The 26,238-nt window shown below is 36.2% G+C and overlaps 1 protein-coding gene across 3 annotated transcripts in view; it reads right to left on the reverse strand.

Moving 5' to 3' along the window:
• The window catches only part of DPP10 (dipeptidyl peptidase like 10), a 479,453-nt gene that overhangs the window by 187,866 nt on the left and 265,349 nt on the right, over positions 1 to 26,238 (reverse strand). For all 3 annotated transcript variants that reach the window (XM_051810269.1, XM_051810268.1, XM_051810270.1), the window contains exons 2-3: positions 25,405 to 25,519; positions 16,787 to 16,882 (exon numbers count right to left, since the gene is read on the reverse strand). In XM_051810269.1, coding sequence (XP_051666229.1) covers positions 16,787 to 16,882; positions 25,405 to 25,519 — 211 coding nt within the window. The remainder of the gene's footprint in view (positions 1 to 16,786; positions 16,883 to 25,404; positions 25,520 to 26,238) is intronic.

Consider the following 26,238-nt stretch of genomic DNA (forward strand, 5'->3'; position numbering starts at 1 on the left):
ACATCAAGAAAGCATTTATTCCCCTCCATAAAATTTCTTCTTTCCCTGATCTCTTCCTCCTGCAATTTGCCATGTCCTGCTAAGAACCAGCTATATCTAAACCACTCCTGGCAGATGCTTGTCTTATCACTGGATTTCTCTCCTTTTAACCATGCTTTGTTTCACATCACAGAAGAATCTTGCATGAGAGAAACTGCACAGTGAAACTAAACTTCTCCAGTCGGGCACCTGAAGCATTTCAGCAGCACTTATCCTTCCACCTACGGGATGAGACAGCTGCTGGTCTGAAATCAAACATCCCTGTTCACACACAGCATGGAGCTGGTCTCAGCACCAGGTGATTCACTTTGAAAATCCTCTCCTACAGGCTCACACTACTCGTTAAGACAGACACAGCCCAAATCAGTAATCTCTCACCATCTCCATCCTGGAAATAAGTTTATAATTTTCTTCTTTTCAACTACTGTTTTCATTTCTTCAGTGCTATGCCTTAATTTCCTCACATCAGACCAGGGACAGTGACTGTGCTTTTCATTGACAAAGCATACTGATAAAGTAAATATGCTATGGAGATGATGCAGATCTTCACTGAGGTGATTATTTCCACAGTTCCAAAAATAACTCTCCTGCTCTACGAAGTAGCTCTTTTTGCACTGATACAGAGGGAGGAACTGCAGCCTACTCCGAGGTAATGACTGCCTAGTTCACATAAACTTTGTTTCACAGAAGAATTTTTTTTTATGAAAATATGCATTGTAGCACCCAAGTGCTCTTTACAGACTAGGAATTATAGTAGCATATGGCACACAATGAAGAACCTAACAGAGATTTACATCATGCTCCACTCCTCATTTAACAGAAATTTTTATTTTACATGCACAAGAAAAAAGGTAGGTTGTCTCCAAACTTAGGTATGACAGCCAACTGTTACATAAATTTTAGATTTATGTAACAGTTTTTATATACCTATAGCCAATCTTGGTTTCTGATATCAAAAGAAATTATTTAAGCTTAATCAAACATGGTATCTGTAGGCAGAGACAGGTATAGATGAAAGTAATTCATATACTATATGTATATTCATATATCGGTCTCGATCCAGCTTGTTCATACTTTAAACAGAACCATTTTAATCCTTTCACCAGTTGTGTTGAAGCATAATAAAACCAAGAAAATCACAGACCAAACTATATCCTGTTAGCGCAATTGATATATCATAACCAAATACCAAGCCAGAAATGTGTAGTTTGGGCTGACAGCTCATCTGTTTCAGCACAAGGCATGCCACTGAGGTGGTCTTTTCTCATTCCACAGATGCTTTAAAATAAGATAAAATGTCATCCTTAACTCTCAGTTTCTTCCCTTTGTCATTTCATATCACAGCTTTAATTTTATTTAAACACCCTCCTCTGTTGCGATTACATCTCCCAATTTGTTGCTACACAAATTAGAAGGATCCGTGCCAGCTTTTACCATTATCAGCAGAGTTTTCTCCTGGTGTCTTGATTAATTGCCCATTATAATAGATGAAACAACAGAACTTACAGTGTGAGAGTGTCTTTTGTTTGCATTATGGAAGAAATCTAAGTGCCTATAGAGACTTGCTCTTTTGCCATTATCATAATTACATGTTTTCAGACTAAACTATCATATCAGCACATTCAGACTGCTGTAGTGAAGTATGTCAGGATTTTCATCATCAGTTCTGCAGTCAAGTAAGAGCCTGACTGCAGTCAGCAGGAGAAAATATTTCTCTCATTAAACTCAATACACAAAGACAAAAATAAAAGACATCTTTCTAAATTTAGAAAGAAAAAAACATGTATTGGATAATATTAAACTGAAGACAAAAAGACATATCTATAAATTAGGTTGACTGTGTCAGGAAAAGACAAAACATCCAATCCTAAAATGTAATCCTTGTGTATTTTTTACCAAAAGAAAATCTGAGGAGAAATATGTGGGGTTTTAGTTTTTGCCCTTCCACTCTCTTGCATATTTTAAAGTTGTGGATTTCATGAAGTTTGATTTGAAGTTGCTATGGCTTAATCAGCAAAGTCTTTTCCCTCTTTCTGCCACTCTAGCACAAAAATCTACTTTGTTTTCTGCATCTTTTCGTACATCCTCTATCTATTTCCATATTCTGGACTCAACAGATAGGTTTCTGCAAATTTTACCCTGTGGGTGAAAAAGAATAAATATGAAAAGTATCATTACATCCTTATTGATTTTGCTCAGGTCGATATCCATGAATCAAAGAAATAATTAAGTCTCTTTGGTCAAACTGATTCATCTTCTTTCCCTTTGTGCTGATCTTCTACATCTACCTGTGTCTTTAAAGAGTAAATTGCTTAACTGTTTTTAGAGCCCAGATGAAACTATTGCATCTGCATCACCTTCAATGGGAGTGACTATTGGCAACAACTCATCCTTGTTTTCCTCAAAGCTGTTGAGACTTTTCTCAAGTGTTGTTTCTTGTTTGTAATTAGATCCAAAGCACAGGATCCAGGGACAATTTATCTGGTTTTTGGTGCTCGTTGTTTTCTGCTCACAACAAGAAGATTAAGGAAAGGCACAAGGAACACAGTTCTCTCATCTATCTCAACTTCAGTCAGGTAAAACTTGATCTGAGGTTAACCTTGGAATTGATAACTTAATGGAACAGTTATTCAGCTGTCAGCTGAAGGTAAACAGGGAAAAAGAGACTGCCAGGAGGTAGACTAGATATCTAAGAACTTGATGTGAGATGACTTTAACTATCGATTTGTCACAGTGTAATTTCAACTATACATGATACTGGTATTTACAACATTTCATGACAATATGTCAGTCAACGTCAAAACATTCACAGAAGGAGAGGAAACAGGATAAAAACTCAGAAAAAGCATTTCAATACCAAAGAATCTCTACTTTCAACAACATCTCACATTTTCTTTAAAGTGTTATAATTAATTGGAGTGTAGACTCTTCAAAGCATAAATGCAGAACTCCCATTAGCACTAATGGAAGTTAGACACACTCATCAAAGGGAGAATATACTTCTATCTTTACAAAAGTAATCAGTGTGTCACAAAGCTGTATTTTTCTTAAGTTACGACTTCCACGCTATGCAAGCTGAGTACAAAGGTTTGCATTAATTTAAATTCAGATTAAGCACTTAAAAAATATTTTTCCTTCACTAGAAGAACCGAATGCAGGAAATCAGTTTGCTATTTTGTTAAAAAAAATACATTAAAAAATGCAATAAAAATAATTACCCTTATAATTAAAGATTCTTGTAAAATGCTTACAAAAATTCCATTACTGAAATAAATTTTCACTACTGTTCTAGTAAAGATGTAATCAGGTGATTCCTCCCTATTACTTTAATACTCTCCCAAGGAATTGTTACGATTTTGTCCATCAGCAAACTGTCTTGGTATATCTAGATTATCTATTTGGGGACAGATTTTCTAGTGGAATGTGTTGCAATAGGTTTGAAACTAAGAGATGTCCATTTAGATTAGAAGTAAGGAAGAGGTTTTTTACAGTGAAGGTTGCAAAACACCAGAACAGGTTGCCCTGAGGGGTAGTGACTGACCCATCCCTGGAACGGTTCAGGATGAGGTTGGATGAGCAACCTGATGTCACTGAAGATGTCCCTGCTCATTGCAGGGGGGTTGTTCTAGATGACTTTTAAAGGTCTCTACCAACCCAAGCTATTCTACGATTCTATGATCATGCAGTGATAAAGATGGTGAACTGATGGCATTTTAAAATTTAAAAAAAAAGTTCATATTTACTTTTTTCATTTATTTAATAAATTCTCTGACAAAGCACTGAGTTTTTTATCACTTCTTGAGGAGTGAGGAAGAGGAAGGCCATGGTCAGCTCTGAAGGAAAGCACAAGAAATCTTATAGACGCCCATCTCTCTTTTCTGATGTTATTTGTTCACTAAAGCCTAACCAGATTAGATTAGAGACCAGTTCTTATTCCAGCACAAGCTTCAATCTTGTTAAAAAAAAAAAAGGAAGAAAAAAAAAGAACTAAACAAAACACATTCCTGAAAAGGTATGTAACAAATCGTCTTTTTCTGCCACATCAAACCAGTTTCCCTGTGCTCAGCTCTGTGCACTTGGTAGCACTGTCAGAAAGTGGCTGTTAACAGCTCCTCTGTATCAGTTCCCTATTTGCTAGAAAACCAAATGCTTTTCCTGAGCCTGAGCTCTTCACACTTGTCTAAACATTGACTAACGCATAGTTAGACAACTCCCAAACAAGGAACTCCCTACATTCCTTTACATCTATGAAAGAACAAATGCTATTTTGAAAAATCTTATGATCAAATTAGTATATATAAGAGCACCACAGTGAGTTGTGGGTGCTGAAAAATCAAGTCCCCTTGAAAAATCAAGTTTTATGCAAGTATGTATTTTATCTATTCCACAAATAAAACATTATAAACAGATATTTAGCAGAGGCATCACAATTACTACAAATAACAAAAACTCCAAAACATTTTTTAAATTTAATTCAAAATGAATATCCATATATTCTAACTTAATTTAAGCTCAAATATTCTTTTTTGAATCTCTGTAATAGTTTTAAAATATATTTCATCATGCTACTGTACTGAAGTTCAGTACAAGGTACTAAAGGAACAAGCATTCAATGAATAGCTCCAGAGACATCAATGTACTCTGACTAAGACCATTTGAGAACTTTTACTATGAAGTGTTCTGTTGTTATTAAACAACAGGAAGAAGAGAATAAAGTGGATCCTAAGTCAATCTTCACAACCGCCCTTACAAAGAACTAAAAAACCTTCATCCAACACATTACCAGTGTAGGGAATTAGGGAATGTCATGGTTTTCAGCAAAAGGACTGGATTGTCTTCAACATGGTGTTCAGGAATTCTCACAAACCAGCCCAGAGTCAGGCTCTTCATAGCACTTTTTTCTTGCTCTCATCTCTGCAAAGATTTACTCTCTGACACAAAAACCCTATCATTTAACTGTAATGTTATTTTTCCCTACCTAATCCAAAAAAGTAGCAAGCAGTCAGAAAAATTAATGGAATTTATTGAATACTCCCACTTGTTCTTTTCTATAATGAGTAACAAATAAAAGATACAGTTAAAATATATCTAGTGGTGAGGCAATCAGTGGTTGTGTGCTGCAGTACTCAGGACAGACCCATCCTAAAAAATGTTTGTTTAAAATTAGTAGAAGACTATTCTGGAGATGGTAGGGAGACTGAAAGCATTTAGTCCTGAAAGAGATATTGCCTGCCTCTATTTCCATACACTACACATCAAATGATGATAGTGGCAATGACAGTACCTGACCTAAGAAATTTGTTTATCTTCACTTTCAGCTCTTTTTCAATACTCTTTGCACTGAATTTAGCTAAGTAGTTAAAAATAAAATTTAACAGTATAACTTCTACTGGAATAATACAGTAGAACTCTTGTTATTATTTCCATTATAGTAAAATGCATGAGCTAATCAAGATCTTCAAAAATAGAGTTTTGAGACCAAATTGTTTTCAGCTAACAATTTATCAAAATAAGAGGTCACGAAATAGCTGGAGAAAGAGAGCAGAATATTTAAGCAGAGAGGAACATTTATGTAACACTTTATATGATCATTTCAAATTGCTAAAAAAAGACAGGACTAACTCGCTGGAACAGTGAGTCCTTGCCTCTAGGAGGACAAGGAACAACAGTGGGTATGAAAATGGAAAAAAGACAGAAATTCATAACTTACATAAATTTCATTACATGTGCAGTTACCCAGAAAGCAAAGCATTAACATCCACCTTTGAAGCATCTCATAACAGGAGCCTATTTCCATATCTCTATACATCTGGAATCCTTCAGGAATCAATGGAAATGCTGCAGATTATATAATATTAACTCTGCAATAGATTTCCATGAATGGAACATGACATCATAGTTTGGGAAATTAATAATGTAGTTTGGAGCTGTAATTGCTAATGTGGTTTTAATTGCTAATATGGCTTCTCTAAATTGCCCATAGAGGTGACAAAATATTGGAGTGCAAGCATTTTTATTCAAAATTAGAATCAACTGAAAACCTTATACTTATAAATTTTTTAATTAAAAGATTCCTTAGAATTTTAGATAGAATATATTTAAATACTTGTTTTTAAATGTTGAACTGTTCACTCCGGTAACACCACAATACAGCAGTTTTGCATGAATAAAATAGTGTGCAAAAGTAATATAAAATACATTATAATAACAGAGAAATGTCAAAATAAAATCATTATTATACTGAAGATAAGATTTAAACATTTAAAAAAAATTAAAAATCACATTATCCAAAATGTGAGAAAGCTAAAGTGAACTATTTGAACCTTTTTCACAAAGCTTATACAGAAAATGCTTCTTCATACAAAACTTGCAAGTGAAGACTAAAAATAGACAAAGAGAAATCATCAGAAAACTTTTCTGACAAAAATATTTGCAAACCATAATTGCCACTCTAATTCATATCAGCAGTACCTGGAAAGTTATCATCACCTGACAGCTGCTTAGTGACCTTTACAGATGAGCTGTCTCAGGTGAGATCCTGATAACAAATACATAATTATCTGAATCACCATTACAGAACTAACAGACTCAGTTTGGCAGAAAAGACTTAGGACATAACTCCAGGCCTAAGCAGAAACAAAGCTGCCTTCTTATCCTAGAGATGGCTGCTCTAGGATAACTGTAACTTTTGAAACTAGTAAAGCTCATTCTCATGCAGTGCCTGTCTCACAATAAAATAGATTAGCTTACCTCCTCGATGTTTATTTTGCTATAAATTAAAATGAGAAGTCAAAAGTCCTGGGTTTTCATGGCCACATTTTTAAAGTTTAATGCTTTCATTCTGTAGATTTCTTCCTCCAGTGTCTTTTCCCTACAGTCCTGATGCACCTAAAATGAATAGATCCAAACTGCAACAGGATGCAGTTTAGATCAAAACCACATAACACTGGTGTCATCTCCTCCTGCTCAACACTAACAGTTATTGAGAGAATTTAACAGAACTGATGCACTGAGTAGACCCTTGAAAAAATCCAAAATACATTACCTCAGTATATATAGACAGATATATCCACTTTTCCAAACATACTAAAACCAAAAGTACTTTCTGCATCACACTGAAAGATGTAACAAACAAAACTGTTCAAGTACCAATCACATTTTCTTATGAAGAATAACTTTGGCCTGGTACCTGTTTCCAGCTGTCTGAACTGCCAACACGGGCAGAGTGTCTGCCAGAGGCAGAGGGTCTGTTCATACATTTAAGAAAAACAACATATGGCACAGAAAGCAAAACAGACCAGGGAAATGGATGAATGAGTGGCAAATATGAGTCAGTGTCTCTGAAATCTGCCACTTGAACAGGAAAAGAAAAATCAGAGAATGCACAACAGAATCAACTAAAGAGAGCAAACTAAAAAAGGACTAAAAGAGAAATAAACTTATATATATGTCCATAGATATATGTAAGTTTAAAAATGCAATTTTTATGGATCCATTACGTAAACACTGGAGCTTTACAGAATGGTATAGAAAGAACTGGTTTTACTGCTTCTTATTTCAAGAAAAATACCAATGGACAAAAAATATAAGGATTAGAAATGTAAAACTTCAGCTTATAAAGATAACTACTTTAAGCACTGTACAACGTTCTAATCTGCCACAAAAATCAACTGAGTGTTTGTTAAAGAACTGCTCACTTAGACAAACAAGAAAACTGAAGATAATGAAAGGATTTGGTTTAGGCAAATGGAAAGAAGGCAGAATCAGCCAACCGTGCTGCTGCTGCACACAACTACAACTGCAGGTTTATGCCCTCCTGAAAAGCACTCCTTTGAAGAAAATCCAATTGCTGACGAACCAATTACAGCAATCTAAATGAGCTTGTAAGAGAACCATAAAACCAGTTGCAGGCATAAACAGCAGCTTCCAAAGAAAAAGTTAACAGGTTACTACAAATCCATCTCACAGGGAAAGGACTAGAGCTCCAGCTGGGCAATGGGTACACTTACTGGTGAGGAGCAGTGACGATATGTGGGGAAAACAGAACAAGGAGGCACAGGATGAAAATCATACTCTTCATGTAAACCTGCTGATGCACAACCACATACATCTCTGAAGTCTTTGCATATAACAGGAAACAGTGGCAGTCTGGAGGGAACTCACAAATCTGTTGTGTAGCGCCCATCGTCTGTTACCATTTTAAAACACTTTATCAAATGTTCAGGTGTGCTCATGTAGCAAAAATATTTATCCTAGAGGGTTGCATCCTAAGAGTAATGATATAGCACATTCAGTTTAGAATTGTTCATTATATTAAGGACTGTTGTATTAGTCAAAAGTGTATCACTGAGAAAAGGTCTCTCTCTTCCATGAACGTCACTATGGTAACAGGAATAGTTAAACTTACTCCGTGCACTACACTCAGGAGACTTTTGCTTCAACAAACAGAAAGAACTAAGATTTATTAAGTGTCTGGTCCACTTTCCCAGGGGTTCACATACAGAATTACTGTACTTAACCCTTCAACATAAGGTTACTATCTAAAAATACTGCTTAGAAAACATAAACCATTCTGCTAACCTCTTTCAAATACACCTTATAGAACAGCACACAGCCTGTGTAAATGTTTTCTAAGTATATTGATGTCTTTGTTAAATTATTAATGCTTTGGGTTGTGGAATAAGTCAAAAATTAGTAGGCACATAAATTTGAAGAAGGACTGCAATGATCAGCTGTGTTTTTGGCTAATGGTGGTAAAAGTTAGTTTGATCTCCCACTATTTGGAATACTTGATTTCATTTTTTCCTGACTTACATACCAACTTTTGGATTTTGTCCCATACTCAAAGATTTCAACTAGCATGGAATCAGCTTCATCTCAATGAATACAGCTAGAAATTGTTACAAGCAGTAAAGACTCTTCAGGAAAATAAATTTCGGGTACTCTGTGGAAGAAGTATTACATTCCTAGTGAAAACAAAACAAAACAAAACAAAAAACAAACAAAACAAACAAAACAAAAAACAAAACAAAACAAAATATCAGAAAACAAATGGCCAGGAAAGAAGCTTTTGCAATCAATAATGGTAATGCACGAGCAAAGACAACAGCTACAAAACACTGCAGAGGTCACGACTAATACATGATGTTGTATTTATGTACAAGGAATATTGGTGAAGGAAGGGAGATTTCCAAAGAGGTGTGCTAAGAAGTCATTTACAAAATACAACGGTGACACAAGTTAATGGTCCTGAATACACAGCACTATTTAATGCTTGTTAACAATCATTAACACTGGCACCAGTATCGATGCAGCAACAGGGATTAACATAGTTGATCTGAGCAGAAATTACCCAAGATCTACTTCTAAGCAAGCAACAAATGTGGTAGCTTAGACACATCAATAATATGAGAGCAGAAAGAAGGATAATGCATGCAACAGATCCTAACAGTGTGGTTGAGCAAGGAAGATCATTTAAAACAGCCACTAAGTAAGATCATTTAAAACCTAGACTGCACAGAGTCTAGGGGGGAAAATTACAGAGGGGAAAACTCTATTGTGGCACAACCGGTGGAACAAAGAATTTTAGTGATCAGGACAAGACAACCTCCTGAGCAATAGGCTATACAAGTGCTCATCCTTGTGGGGGAGAATCAGAGGATGAAAGGAACAGTAATCCTCTGGCCTTCTGCCTACAGGGAAGAGCTCTGCTGCCACCCCAGTGAGCATCCCACAGCTGCAGAGCCACCACATCTAAACATGTGAGATCCACTCACAAGGGCAACTCTCTGAAGTTGAAGCACAACTTTTTGGAAAAAAATTAATATTTACATTGTGATAATGATTATTGATAAAAAGGCCACATTTTTTTCTGACAAATCCCTAAAGAAATGACATTAAATCTCCACTTCCATATAGAAAAAAGTACAGGATTTTTCCCATCCTGGTTTTTAAGGGTGCATGTTACATTCACACTCAGCTGCAATCCAAATTATTTAATTCTTTCTTACTTGCAAGCCTATGTACAGTACTGCATAAAATAATTTGTTTCAGTTTCTATTTATATAACTCTCTTTATTCCTTTTATTTTACATGTATTCCTCACGTGCCACATTTAACAATAAATTTATTTTCTATTGAGCAATACAGAGAAAACCAAACCAAGGAACTACTACATCTGAACTTAAAATAAATTAAAAATTTCCACGACCAAAACGAACCACTCCCCAAAACTCAAACAAACAAGAAAATCAAAATTCTTCCTAAAGTAAGATTGGCCATTGCTTCATTGTCCCCCATGAAGGGATATCACAAGGCACATTGCACCTGGAACAAGGGTGGTACCTCCACAACCTTTGCCTGAATGACCAATTGCCCATCTACAGCTAGCTCATAGGGAAGCATTCAGCATCAGCACAAATACAGCTCCAAACTCCTCCATTCAATTCCTTAATGAGAGAATTTAATCAATCAATCCATTTCACAACAGTATTGTTTAAATTCTTTTGCTTAAAAAGTTATTTTAACAAATCAGTGGAACGGTATCGATCAAAACTTTTATTCCCCTTTTTAGCAGTCTCTGAGAGAATAATCACCCAGCCTGGAGATGCTCTATGTATCTTTTCAAATTTTCTGGGACTTTACCAAAATGTTCTCTTCAGACTTGGCAAAAACTGGATGTGTACTTCACACCAATTCCTGGAGTTTTAGGAAAGAAGTGTTTTAGCTGAAACCCTCCAAAGACTGGAGTCCTACCTAGGATTTTTTTTTACTTGCTCTTCTACATGCTGCTTTTCCATGCACGAGGAGTCAAAGTCCAACCACTCTCTGCTACTTTTCAAGAATATACTCTTCACGTGGAACCACAGGGAACAAAACAACTCCCTGGCCGGACTTCCAGCTTCAGGCTCTGCATAGACAGATTCAGATAAATAATGAAAGCTCTATGGAGAGTTGGCAAGAGCACCACTGTACATACCTCTCTTCACTTCTGCCCAAGTCCCTGACAGAGCACTGATGCATCGTATCACAGCAAATATCTGAGTGCCAAACACAGCCCCTGTTACACCAAAAATGCACTTGTACACAATCTCTGACTTCCAGCCTGGCCGCATCAGACTCTCATCTCATTTAAGGGACAGGGAAAAAAAAATATACGACTGCACTCTTAATTACCATGAATTACCAGAGTCATACCACTATATATAGATATGTAATCCTAATAGAGGTATTTAGCTGTTTATTGATTCAAACTCAGAAACAAATTTCTGGAGCAGAATCTGTCTTGTTTTATTGCTCAGTGAGGACTGATTTCTTGCACTTGATCCATATTCTCTGAAAACATTACAACACTCTCAGCTCTGCAAAATAAAGTCCATATTTGTCTCATGTACAGAAAAAGCTTCCTTTAAGAAGTGCCAAACATTTTAAACTGTAGTTTCCTGCACAAAGTTGGCACATGTGGTACTGTGGAATCTGTGTGCTGTGCTTCCCAAACCACTTCCATTTTTATCATCCACAATTTTAAAGCAATTTCAACCATCTTCATGCCAGGTTTCCCAAAAACATTTTTTATTTGATTTTTCAGGACTGACAAGAGGCAACAGAGACTCAAGGAAAACACCAGCTCAAGCAAAGGCCACTGTGTACACATTTCACTCCCCAGGTGATAAAAGCAGTGTAGAGCACAAGAAAGGTGCCGGGGACAACCACAAATAAAACTATGGGAAGCCACTCTCTCAACTGCTCTTTAAGGAAACCAAACATGTTATGAAAAGCAATAATACTTCTTCAACCAGGTAATATCTTTCCCTGTTAACTGTAATACACAGTCTACAAAATATTACAGTGAAGTGAGTGGTCAACATAAAGCAAAAGTGGTTTAATATTACAATTTCTCTTTTTTTATTATTTTTCAAAAAGAGAGACCCTATTAAACACAGTAAATGTTTGCAAAATAAATGTGAAGGGAGGAGAGTGATTTCCTCCCTACACCAGTCCCATGGTTTTCCTGATTTTCAAAAGGGGAACAAACCATCACCTATTCTCTTTTTTCCTCACTGATAAAACCAATGCATGAAAATAAATAAAGATGCTCACATCAGAGCAAGTAAATATTACTCAGCAAATAAAAGCTTCTGCTGAGGTTAACACAGGAAATCTGGAAACAATATTGAAAAAAAAATTTTAAAGTAAATAAAGTAAATACAAGGCTTTAAGTTAAAATAAACCCAGACATCTATTGCCTTTATACTGTTCTCAAGGCATTGTGAAAATATTTCTGTCTTGAGATGCAGTGGTTCATTATCATATCCAAAGAAATACATTAAACTGTAAAAGGAGGAAGAAAAAAAAAGTGTTGAAGAGTCTTTCCCTTGAAAATATATGTGCATGAAAAATTATTTGCTTTCAAAATTAAGTTTAAACAAGGTATACCTGTTGAGATTTCTGGCACAACCTAGGATTTTATGCTGGGCAAACTGATAAACCTCATTCTAAAACCAGGGTTTTGCAACAAATGAAAGAGGTACAAACATATGTTTCCTCCAGAAATCTCTCATCAAAATGCTGTGTTCATTCAGCCTGATTAGTTAAAGAAAGGGACTGTGTTTGCCAGGATGACACCAAGGGACAAACCTGCCCCAAACTATTTTGTCATTTTCTGTATCTTCTGCAGCAGAGGATGTGAGCACCAGTTGCCTCCCCTGCGCCTGCAAGAAAGAAGGGACAAGGATGATAGGTGGAGAAAATGCAGTTTCTGCAGGAGTCTGGAAACCCTTCTTGAAACACAAATTCCCACCTCATCCAGTCTGGGTCCCTTCCCTTCCCACGAAGTCTTCCCTGCCCTACTACTTCTGACTCCCCATGACTTCCTTATTTTCTCTTTTCCTCCCAGAGACAGAGAGGGCTGCTGCTGCTTGTTAGATGAGTCTGTTTTGAATACCCTGGGTGGTCCTACAGGAGGAGGGAAGCTCTGGTATCATCTCTAACCCTCTCAAAGATCACTCTCTTCCCTGAAACGACGCTGCAAGCCCTTCCCTCTATGCTGGCACCTGCCCACTTCTCAGTCCCCTCCAAAATCCATGCACCAGCAGGACTCTAGTTCCCAGAACAGAGTTGTGGTGCTGCCCAGCCATGCACATTACCCTATGCTCTTCCCAGGACACAGTGTTAAAAGGGTTACTGAATAAAGGAACAGAGAGCTGCTCCAGAGGCAAGAAAGACAGAAAGAGAGAAATACTTATTTTATTATCTCACAATTTCAGCAAAGCCCCTTACAGAAGTTTTACCCTAAGCAGATACCAAAAACCCTCATGGCTCCATAAAGCACATATGCATGTGCTCAGGTGATTTATTGAGCTTTAGCATGAGACAAGATTCCAGGGCACAGCCTGCTGCAGGCCATCATTCAGACTTCAGGTCTTTCTCCAACACTTCTTTTTCAGATATATGAAAAATATCATTCTGCTGAGTATATACCCAACTATGTTGCAGTTTTGTGCTTAAACTTAAGTAAACCAAGCCTCTTTGCCATCTAATGTGAAGCTCTTATCTAGAGCAATGAGCTGTCAGGTCCAAGTACTTTCATAATTCACTGGCAGCATTTTAAATTCTCACTTCCTATAAGAAAAACCTGAAGAACAATAATGCTAAAGGAAGATGTACTCTCATTTAACATCTTCAAAACTATGCAAAGCAACTGGAAAGCTTCCTGAAATCAAACACTCTTCCAGCTAACATGGGTTGGCCTGAATGATGGTTGTGTATACACACCACCACGTCCTTTTAAATACAGTTGAAGTGATCAAATTTATATGTGAAAAAGTTTAGTAAACTACTAAGTTATCTTCAAGAAAAATAGTAGCCATCACCCATATTATCTCTTTCCTTCGTTAATTCTTACAAAGAGAAAAATCCAAGTCAGGTTTGAAAAAAAAGTCTTTGAAATAAACCCAAAAAAAGGAGAAGAAAAGGAGAAAGAAAAAGGAAGCGAGGAAGAAATCTGAATGATATGTTCATATGTACACCTTCATATTATATAGAATGTGAATACATTTTGTCCCTTTTAAAACTAGTTCACAATGTTTCTTTTATTTTCTTTGGCAACAGCTGATTATTTTAGATAAAGACCAACATTTCCTCTCCAGCTTTAAACATTTGCATAATTATTAACTTTGGTGGGAAGCACATAAAATTGAGGACTTCGTTTCAAGCATAAAAATGAAATGAACTGAAAAAACTTCTGCATGTACGAGTTTTTCTTATTAAAGAGTAGTTTAGAAATAACTTCATGGGGATGGATTTGTAGTAGAGGAGCAGGAAGTAGAAAGAAGAAATAACATGCTTGGAAGATAAAGCCAAAGATCAGTACATAAAGTTTCATTAAAGAGCAGCAGCTAAATACCAGGCCTTACCTAAGAACATCCAGCACTTGAAATCCTTAAACCTTGCTTTTCATTTTTTGATGAAACACACTCTAGACCCTGAAGAAGCTGCTTACAGTAGCAGCACTTTTTCAGTCTCTATTCTTATCTCTTCCCAGGAGGTGAAGATGATAAAAATTTCAGATAGATGCAAATTATCCTATTTCAAGAGGAGTAAGAAGTAGTAGTAAGTAGCGATTTATTTTCTGCTAAAATCATCCTGTGCAGAGTTCACTTACCCAGCCAATATCCAAAGAAAGTGCCAAATGCTCCCCTTCAGCTCCACAGTAATGAATCTGAATATTAAGTTATATATTTCATTCTCCATGCATATATTGCCATCACTGCAAGGCCACCATGCCAGGAAAGAAAATAGAATCTTATCCTAAGTCTTAAAAATAAAACTAGAAGGAGGAAGAAGAAATGCTGCTTTGCAAGACTATTCCTTGTTTTGTTTATTATCCAAGATATTGATTTCATTAACCATACTGAATTCTTACCAAAAAAAAAAAAAACCCAACCAAACAAACAAAAAAACAGAAAAAAAGCATAGTTTTTTCTGTGTTTATCAGAAACACTAAACATTTAATAAATCCTTAATCATCCCCACTTTTTCTTTAATTCTTATACACACACATACTCTAATAATCCAAATATTAATTCTTTCCCTTTTTTGCACTATTGTACTTCATTGTTTCTTTGGCAAATAAACACATATTTGGAAAATACCTAACTGCAAGCTTAGAAGTTGACATAGTGACTCAGTAAAACACCACTGAAGAAAGATTGGATATTAGTACAGCTGTACTGTTAATAACACAGGGCCTTTTTTTATTAAATAGTATTTCTAATATTATTTTGAAGTGATGGAAAAGTTCATAGCTGTACAATCTCACACCTTTTAGACTAGATTGCTTACGACCTCCATTTTTTGCATGATACTAATAAAATTATATTCCACTGTATGAGTTTCTTAAGATGGATTTTGAAGTCAAGAAAAAAACCCTGCATCCAAGGAAGGGTTAAGCATCAAATTCTACATTTCTTTTTACCACATCCAGAAAACTCATGAAAGAAGCTTTCATCTTAGCACAGGCTGTAGAACCAAGTTAAAAAAATACAATAAACTACATGTTTTATAGCATCAACAATATTTAATATAACTCCATCCATAACCTTTTAGTTTTATTGTCCTGGAATTTGAAATTAGTACTACATGCATAGAGTTTTATGCACATGTTATGAACAACTACTAGTGTTCTTAGGAGAGTAATCTCGTGGAGGTTTTGGGTAACAAGAGTAATGGATAGAACTGGCATAAGGATCTTCTTCCAACTGTATTTTCACTGGAGTAACTGAGGGAAGAGAGTGGCAGGAAACTAAACTGAACATCCCCTCTCCTATCTCTTAACTACTGGATAACAAATAATATCAGAGCAGGCCCTGGAAAAAAAGGATTGACCATAAAGATCAGTTCTAGTTATAGTTGAATGCCAAAGTTGATTAATATAATTGAAGAATTATTTCCCATGTAAAGTTATTCTGAATTTACATACAAAGTCACCAGATTTCCACACTCCTGCCTTCCACAGAGCACTCCTTAACAATACTCTATTTTGCACAAAGTCTATTGTCATTCCTTTGATTATAACACCTGGAGTAAGTAATACAAAGACCCAACTATAATGACACAAATCAGATGGTTGTTATTGTGTTACTTGTGCATTTCCTTTAAACAGAAAGAATTTGAACAACCCACATGATCAAGAGCAATGGAGGTCAATGAGTTGAAAAAAAAGTTTGAATTTGTTTACTTTTTTACATTAAAACTCCTTAATTTGGGGGGAATCTGCATACCATTTATAAATAATTTAATAAATTAGAACACTACATGCAATTTGTAGACATCAGAAAATTACTATGAGCTGTACAAGTATATTGAAATATTCAAGAATCTATTCTAGACATGTAGAGAACAGGTTCTCAGATCCAAAAGTTCAGATATTAATAGATTTTATCTTCTTGTGAATACATAAACAAGATCCAATTCTTAAAAAATTCTTCATCACTGCTTCCAACTGAGTCAGGAGCATAAACAGATAATTTCAGTGGGTTTCTACTAGACAGAGCTTTAAAATTAGAAAGCCACTTCAAAAATTAATGAAACAGACATGATTCAGAACTAAAAGGAAAACTGGGACACTGGTCAACTTCAAGAGAGTTTGAAATTTTAACAGATTCTTTCTCAGTGTCTGGATAACAATAACAGTCAATACTTGAAATTATTACCTACTTTCAAATTACGTGAGAGTTTATACACTTACCGTTAATCCATTTGGCTTCTGGATTATGAACTATGAAGTCTTTTCTGAAGAGATCTTCCAAGGATAACCTGGTTTCTGATGAATTTGCGAGTTCATCTAAAGCAAACATAACATCATTTTAGATAGTTATTAAAAATTATACATTGTGTTGTTTGCAAAACACTGTAATTATAGAACAAGTAATCCTGTCAAAATCGATAACGATACTGTGCTTTTTATTTTTTCCCCCCACAACAAGAAAAAGTATCATTTTTCTTCAGTAAAGCTTCAGAACACAAAGCATTGGTACCTTTTGGACAGGACAACCACAGACTGTAGTGCCTGGCTATTTATTATATGGGGATGGTAGTGGCAAAGTTCTTTCTTACCACAGACCCCCAGTGCAAGCGAAGTCTGATTACAAACCAGTACAAAAATTTCCTGAGAATTAAAGGATGTTGGACATATTGATCACCTTATACTGACAGAAACTAAGTAAAAAACTCCTGTAAGTAAATTTGGAACCAATTTCACCTATTCTACAAATTAAAATGAAAAAAAAATTCTACATGCACATTTTATAGCCTGGGCTTGCCAGTGACAAGAACAGTATAACATTTGGCTAACAGCCTTGTGTTTTTCCCAAACATGACAGAACCCAGGAATATCATGTTTCTGAACATTAGCCAACATTGACTTTCAAAACCAAAAATAAATTGCCTGCATCTAAAACCATCCCCATGCTTAAGGAAAAAAAAAGCTCTGCTAAATTCAGCTTTCCTTGTGCTGTAGACCAAATAAATAAGTAGCAAAGATTCACTGTCACAATAACATGTGAAATCAGAAATACTAATAAAGCAAAAAGCGTTAGCGCCAAAACACAAACAAAGTTTCCATGAATAATCACATAATGAAGAGCAGCTATGCACTTCACCTGACTTCTTCAGGCTATTTAGGACAGCAGCTGCCAAAAGCTGTTCCATTTGTTGCCTGTGCCCTAGCAAAAATACGCACCTATGAACTTCCTACACAACCAACCAGTTCAATGCCCAGGCAGTTTTTTTAATAATTGTATCGTTATTGGCCAGGTTACCATAAATTACTGCAGTTATTTCTCCACTCTGTGAGCTTTTCCCTTGCATCCTTCCTTCCATTCACCTTCTCTATGTGAGGAACTTTTTGTTAGTCAGATTTTGTCCTTCCTGATATTAAGCAGTTCTCTGATGGGAGACCCATAGAAAAAGAGTATCTAGAATCACAGCAGTCAAGCAGCAATCTTGTTATCTTTCTGTCAACCCAATATGTTACCAGCACTTCTTTAACAAAGAAATGTCCTTTGTAAAGGTCATATCCTGAAAAACATTTTGGATGAAAACATGATCCTTCACAGAGAACAAAGTCAATCATAGTTTCATTATTGGTCTTTATTCAGCCAAATTTCTCAATTAGAAGCTCAGCTGAAAGCTTACTGGAATCAACAGCAATAAGATATTTTTGCCTTTAAACATCAGTACTGCCTGCTGAAGCCACTTTAGCTGGTATTAATAAGGTGCATCCTTGCTGTATTGAAGAGAAACTGCTTTTTAATGCACATCATAAATTTACAATAGACACAAGCCACCACAGCTGCTCATGCCACAGCACTGTTGCATTTTCATGGTCCCAGATCGCAGCAGGGACTCTGTAAACACCATAATCAACTCTTCTTGTACTTGGTGTCTTATAAGGCTAAGCATGCAGAGTTGTTCAAATCCTCCCTCATAAGACAAATATTGTAATCCTTAAATAAGCTTTTTGCCCTCTTCCTACCTTCCAAGGATCAAAATACCCTGTTACGTTTTTTTTATTATATTCTACAAGTCCAGCATGGGACACAATATTCCGCCCGCAGTCTTACTAGAGCTTTACAGCAGAGTAACATTATCTCTCTTGATTTATACCTAATCCCTCTGTTTACACATCATGGGACTTGTTAGCTCTTGCTCCTGCCACACACTGAGTTTTTATCTTCAAAGTAAGCACATGTTGTTATATATGTTTTGCTCAGCTCTACAAATACATTCCATGTCCTCAAAATACTACTTCTAACTTAACAGCATCAAATATTGGGCTCTTCATATGCCCATTTTCCCCTTTCTCCATAACCTTGCTGACTGCCTACCCGCAACAAGCTGTTTTCTATCACCTATTTTGATGCAACACACTCTGATCCTGATGCTGTTTATGATTCTAAATGAACTTCCCTTCTAACCTTTCCTGAGTCTGTTCCTACCTATTGTGACCCCTTGTATCCTGCCAGTTTGTCAACTAGCAATCAAGCTGACACAAGCTGTTAGGTTGCCAAAAAATTGTCTTACCCAAGACAGAACTTTTTTTAACTGCTTTAATAAAAATCACTAAAACAATATATCAGCTGTGTACAGAAAGTCTATCAGAGAAGAAAGGAACACCAGTTCTGCTCTCTGCACTCTGATTCACATGCCTGCAAAGAAAACATGATATAAATTGGATTTTAAAGTAAGTTTTTAAATTACTATTAGCATTTCTAAACTGGCATCTTTGTGAAACTTTACTTGGATGTTTGAAAAGTAACTCTTCTCCTAATGCTAAGTCTTTAAAATAGACCCCTGTTTGAAATCCTTGACACTAACTTTCCACTCTATCAATATCTCAGAGGCTCAGTTTATCTACAGCATGATGAATTATACATCACATGAACCCTCAAAACACTATACTGGGTTAAATTTTCTCGAGCACATACATTTAGTATGTACTTCACAATGTTTATACTCACAGGCAGGGGAGAAGAGAAGGGGGATCACCCTCTATGTCAGTGACCAGCTGGAATGCACAGAGCTCCTCCTGGGCATGGATGAGTAGCCAACCCAGAGCTTATGGGTCAGAATTAAAGAGAGGGCAAGGATATGTGACATTATAAAGGGAGTCTGCTACAGGCCACCTGGCAAGGAAGACAAAGTGGATAAGACCCTCAAAAGACAAACAGGGGTGTCCTCACATGCACAAGCCCTGGTCTTCATGGGGGACTTCAACCACACCAGCATCTGTTGGGGGGGCAGCACAGCAGGGCATAACCAATCCAGGAGGTTCCTGGTTGATGGTAACTTCCTTCTCCAAGTGATATGGATACAGACCTGTTGGAGCAGGCCCAGAGGAGGCCACAAAGATGCTCAGAGGGCTGGAGCACCCCTCCTATGAAAACAGGCTGAGAGTTGGAGTTGTTCAATCTGGAGAAGAGAAGGCTCTGGGGACACCTCAGAGCACCTTCCAGTACCTAAAGGGGTTCCAAGAGAGCTGGAGAGGAACTTTGAACAAGAGCCTGGAGTGACAGGACAAGGGGGAATGGCTTTAAACTGAAAGAGGGCAGGCTTAGATTAGATATTAAGATGAAATTCTTCAATGTGAGGGTGTTAAGGCACTGGGACAGTCTGTCCAGAGAAGCTGTGGATGCCCCATCCCTGGAAGTGTTCAAGGCCAGGTTTGATGGGGGTTTGAGCAACCTGGTCTAGTCGAAAGTGGCCCTGCCCATGGCAGGGGGTTCAAACAAGATGATCTTTAAGGTCCCTTTCAATCCAAACTATTCTTTGATTCCAGGATGTACTTGTGGGGTTTTTTTAAAAAGACTGCCTTTTACCACTTTGTATTTATTACATTACAAAATAGCCTAGTATCTCTTTTTCATTTCTGTTGTAAATTTTATTGAATTATTCCTTGAAGGAGTTATATTTCCAATGTTCTCACACAATTTGTCACAGATTTCTATTTCATTCTGAAATTATATATATATTTATGTATATAATTATACAGATTATAGAAGATAAAAAAACCCCAAATGTTAAAAACTAAAAGGCTACTTTTTAACTGTACATCCAACTAAATATAGTTCAATGACTGATGTGTATTAATTCCAAATGACAAACCTATTTGTGCTTACCAAACTAGAAGACTGCAAAAGTAGAAATTAATAGCCTTGTTACTCCTCATGAGTTTATAGGATATTATTTCTGCAGGCTAAAAGTAGTCTACACATCTCATAAAATTTACCTTCTAACTTAGCAAATAAAACTAATAATTATGTTGTGCAGTATACCATTAACTGAAGCTCCCTATTGACTTTTCTGTGGAAAAAATGTTTTCATGCTAGAAATTAGGATAAAGGCTTCATGTTAAATGCCATGGAAAAACACCAATACTAAACTGTATGCAAGCTAACAGGTATATTGATAACTGGGAATTAGGATAGTTCATATTGTGTTTGCATGACAAAGGAAAAAAAACTTGCCTTAAAGTAGTCAGATATGAAAAGCTGACTTGCCAGTGTACAGTAGTTACAGGAAGTCTATACAGCATTGACCAGAAACCTGAATCTTCTGGCAATGATTCTCCATACCCCAAAAAAAAAAAAAAATGTTTAGTTTGTTTTCTATTAATTTAAGAGCATTATGAGAGATGGTATCGAGGGGTCGATCCTAACCCTGTTCTAAACAGTTTTTCTCTCGTATATAACCCAGATGGATTCTCTTCTCAAAATCTTTCAAAAAGAGCATTTCCTGCCAATTTGGCTGGCCTAAATGTTCTCTAAAGGAATTTTTCTTTAAAGCTGTCCTTTTTTTTTCATCATGTGACAGCAAAGCAAACACTGAGTGTTCTCTGAGTCTGTGATTAGAGGTACATGCCAGTTTGCTCAACAGTAAGTACATCTATCAGCAGGCATGGTTTAAATGCCAATATCAATATCTCAGTAAAGGAGTCCTGAGTAAAGCATTTGAGTCTGCCACATCTTCAGAAATTGTAAGTTAACATGAAGGTAGAACTACTGTCAGTCCCTAAATGAAAACACAGCCTTAAGTGTTGTGGCAAAACACCCATACAAGGGTAGTAATGTCTGCACAACCCTTAGATCATTCTCAGGTGATTTTTCATATAAAAGATTTTAAGTGCTAATCCTTCCAGTTGAGCATTTCTCACTTTTGAAATACAGATCAACAGTGATCAATCAGATAGGTCTTCACATAATTCCTGCAATAGGGAACACACTGTCATGATGTAAAGCAAAAAAAAAAAATAAATGTTGATTTAAAGGCAGGAGTGATTTAAAGGAACTGATCTCTAAAAATTTACCTATCAATATTTCAGTATGTGCAGGTATGTGACGAAACTCTGAAAACATGAAATAGAATACAAGCAGAAAAAGGATACTTGTGTTATATTTATACTGACATATAAACTAAATGATGGCATCTCATAAACAGCTATTTCTGTTTATGCACTGGCCACTAATTCCCAATATAAAGATATATCTATAAGATTATTCCCAAGGCATTTTCTTTTGTTTTGTCTTAAATACTTCTCAAGCAATCAACTCCAAATATTACATAAAAATAACTAGATTCATAATTAAGTTGCCCCAGAGGACAAACAGGTTCCTACTCTGAAACTCCCAAGTTTTTCCACACTCCAGTTCCTTGCTTTAACAACAGTAACCTCATTCTTTTGTATCTTCATGCACTTCCTTTAGCCTAGTACTTATTTAATTTTGAAGAAAACTAGCAGGGATATTTGCCTTCTACTCCCAAGTACAGAGCAGTGTAGCAATTTCTACTTGATGGGTGCAATGGGGTTTATTTAATGCACCCCTTATTCCACAGAGATTCACTTGTTGAGCCCCAACAAGTGGTTATTGGACTGGGAGTTCATTCAGATTCTGCCACTGATGTCTTACATCACTGAATGGTTTGGCCTTCCATTTTTCCATATCTTTGTTGAGAACACTAAGATATTTATAAAGATTCCGAGTATTATTATAGATTAAAAGCAAGATAAAAGGTACCAAAATATTACTAATACTGTCGGTACAATTTACTAAAACCACAACCATAATTACAACACAGATGCTTCAGACTTGAACAGAAGCTATAAATAGGTCAAAATACATCTCTTATTTCAACATAGTTCCTGCTTCCTGTTGTATATTCAAGTTATATTTCATGTAATAAAAAAATACTAAAAAAAAAAAAATCAACAACAACAAAAAAGCAAGAATTTTCTTTTAGTTTTCGTACCAATTCCATATTTACTGGAAGCTAGAGCCTCTTTGAAGCCTTTTGCTTAAAAAACTTACACTTTCTTTTAAAAACTTGCTATCCCATATGGAAGCATTGATCTCTCTACTAAAAAAAGGCAGGAAAGCTGTTGCTCAAAGTTTGAGAGAACTGCAATGACAGCTGTGAGTGTACACAGACATAAGAGCTTCTTATATTGTGGACAAAGCAATGTATAAATAAAGCAAAAGGCAAAAGAGACATTGCTGTTGTATTTGGCATATCAGTAAACACACTTTTGCCTCAAAAAAAATACAAATGAAACAATCAGGCTTCTGAGCAACAACGATCTGAAATGATTATCATCTCCATAAAAAGAAGCAGTACGATGTACAGTGTTTAGGGGAATTTACATGAAATCTAAAAAGCACCCATCCATACAGGCAGAACTAAATAGGGAAAGAACTCTCTGATGCTCAAAATGGTATTAGAAATAAAAAGCAATGCACTCTGAAGTATCCCAAGGTAACACAGGACATAATTCCCCCTATTTCACTGAAGATCTAAATTCAGACCTATTATATTTTATGAGAAGAATTTGCTAACCCAAGTATTTATGTAACAGATTAGTGGCACCTTAGAACTGAGCACCCCCCAATAGCCAGATGTGTGATGGGCTCCAACTTTCTCCTCTCCTCAAATGCAAACATCCCAAAGTGATCTTACATATATTCATGACAAAATAGCTTCAGCTATAGTGCTTAGTACCTGCCAGCAGACCAGTAGAGTACCAAAATATTTTCTTCCAAAAATATATTAATTAATTAATTAATTAATGAAAGTGAAGGGGGAACAGCACTGATTAGGGTCAAAACTGTCCTACAGTGTGCCTCCAAATCTTTCTTTGGTAAGCATTTCCAACCTGCAATAAAGCCCAGTTTTATGGACCTAGATCATTCTGGGGAAAAGGTTTTTATTTATATCAAGCTTTACAGTCTCTATGAGATATCTTAGAGCATCTGAGCTGACAGAACTAGTTTTCACTCGCATGGCTTGAAATGAAATGTAGGTCCCAGCTTATGCAAGTTTACAAGCAAGCTCTCTGGATTTTGAAACAGCCTTGGAGGTGTTGTAATTCGCTGAGCATTTTTAACATATTTTAAAAAAAAGGTTAACATTTCCCTAGGTTGTTTATTCTTTTTCCACAAGTGCCTTCAAAGACTTCAGTTTATGTTTTTTTACATCATTAATAATTCTCTATAGGTATAAGAGCCACAACTGATCTTTATTATTGTAGATTCCAGCATAACATTTGATTTTTTGCAAGTCTTCCAAAAAAGCTACCTCTCCTTGAAGCAGAAAATAGTCTTCTGTCTTAAAGTGTACCAGGAGACACTACCATTTGCTCTCAAAATCTCTTTTCTGTTATTCCCTGAAGAAACTCCTATACACTGAGACTACAGCAGAACAACTTCGCTTTTATTTTTCTCAAGTGTTCAACATGGAAATAGGCAGTCACTTTGGACAGCACCAGGCATATGTAGCAGATATTTACACAAAACAGAAGTAGTAGAATAGTCCATAGTATTCCTACATACTGTCTCTAGCTGTGTCATTCCCTCTAACAAGCAAAGTTTTTTGATCCTTTTGCATTCAGTCTCATCACCTTCCTTTCAAACAGTAGTGGTCTACTGCTGTACTTGTTCATGGACAGACACAGCCAGCATCCCTTGATGATTTCATCCAGTGACCAAATAGTCTGGAACCATTATTTAACTAAAAAGTACTTTAATAACCCTTTGGTTTACACAATTGGGGCACTTCAATAGCAGAACATATGCAGAACGATATTTACCTTCTAGGCATGCCAAGCAAATCAGGTACTTTATGCTGTAACTTTAAAACTGACAAAAGAATTCAAAGATATTTTTTCTTTAAAACTTGTGCAGCGTTTCCTTCTCAGGTTCTATGATATAGTTAAATAGTTGTTGATTCAGTGGTAAAAAGAAAGTCTTTGGAAAAATAACTCAAATCATATTAGAACAAAAAAAAAAAGGCATAATTATTTTACAGGTCTAACTGCTCTTTTAGTCTAATACTTGTGCTCTCCCTTTTTTTTCTGTGACTGAACCATTAATTTCCCCTATTTGTTTTTGAGAGAAAGAAAAGGGAAGGAGCCTGTGCATGTACATATGAAAGATGCATGTTCTGATCAGTGAGAAGTTTCATTCTGGGAATTTGTTTCTAATGACATGCAGCTTTCTCTTAGCTCATCTGTGAATCTGAAACTACAGCCCAAGTGACAAAATCTTAAAGTCAGCTCACATCTTTTGGAGCTAATGAGGATTGCTTGTAGCCATCCCAAGGCTGACACAACCCTAAGGACCTATTGCCAAACCCAAGTGCTTCTGCTCCACAAGGCCTCCAGTAACTGTTGAGTCCCTACAGGCACAAAATTTGTAGTAGCCACAAGTTAAAAATGCTCAAGGGCAAGAGATACTTTAACAATTATATGTCACTTTTCATGACTGCATTATGAATCATACACCTTTAATAAGATAAAATAAAGAAGTAGGTTACCTGGGGTTAAAAGAATGACTGACATAGTGATGAGTGAACAAACAACTAGAATCACCAGGAGCGCAATAGCAATTCCCTTCCAGTTCCTCTGCGGAGGGCTGTTACTTCCAAGTTCCTACAGGAATGGAAAAAAATAAAATAAAAGGAAAAGACCATGTTTCACAATCATACATTTCTAGAACTATTAGTGATAGGAAAATTGCTCAGTGCATACTCATAATCACAGCACAGGAGGTGCTCATGATCCCTCCCTGGTCCACAGTACACAGTCATCCAAAGGTGTGTAACTCTTACGCTTTTTAATAGATCCCTCTCTTTTTTTTTAATATATAAATATGTAATTTTATACCCCTAAGAGAAAATCAAATCATCTGATGCAAGCTGTCCAAACTACAACCTGTGTTAAAATGTGCTGAACATAAACTTCAGGACAGTATCACTAGCAGTTTATAAGATAATTACAGAAATGAAATGTAGCAATTTACTGTAATTCTACCTAACACAGTATGGACCATAAAGGTTTAAATACACATCCTTTTTAATGTACACTATTAAACTTATTTGTAATAGAAAACACTAACAAAACTGCCTGAGGCTGCAAGTATTCCATCTGAAGCTACAAGCTCTTTTTCCCTATACAGTAAATCAACTGTTAACTGCTCCCCTATTAGTTATAAAAAAACAACAGTAGCTTATAACAAATGTTAAATGGATGCTTCTTTAACTACTAGTGCACTTAAACCTACATCCTGTGTGGTTACACGTTTACCTCCTGCCAAGCTCCATTTACGTTTGTCAGTAATAGCAATACATTGTCTGTGTTCATGGTACAGC

This window comes from Manacus candei, unplaced genomic scaffold, assembly GCF_025592945.1.
Source record: "Manacus candei isolate 608988 ecotype Guabito, Panama unplaced genomic scaffold, ASM2559294v1 h1tg000077l, whole genome shotgun sequence".
Classification (NCBI taxonomy): domain Eukaryota; kingdom Metazoa; phylum Chordata; class Aves; order Passeriformes; family Pipridae; genus Manacus; species Manacus candei.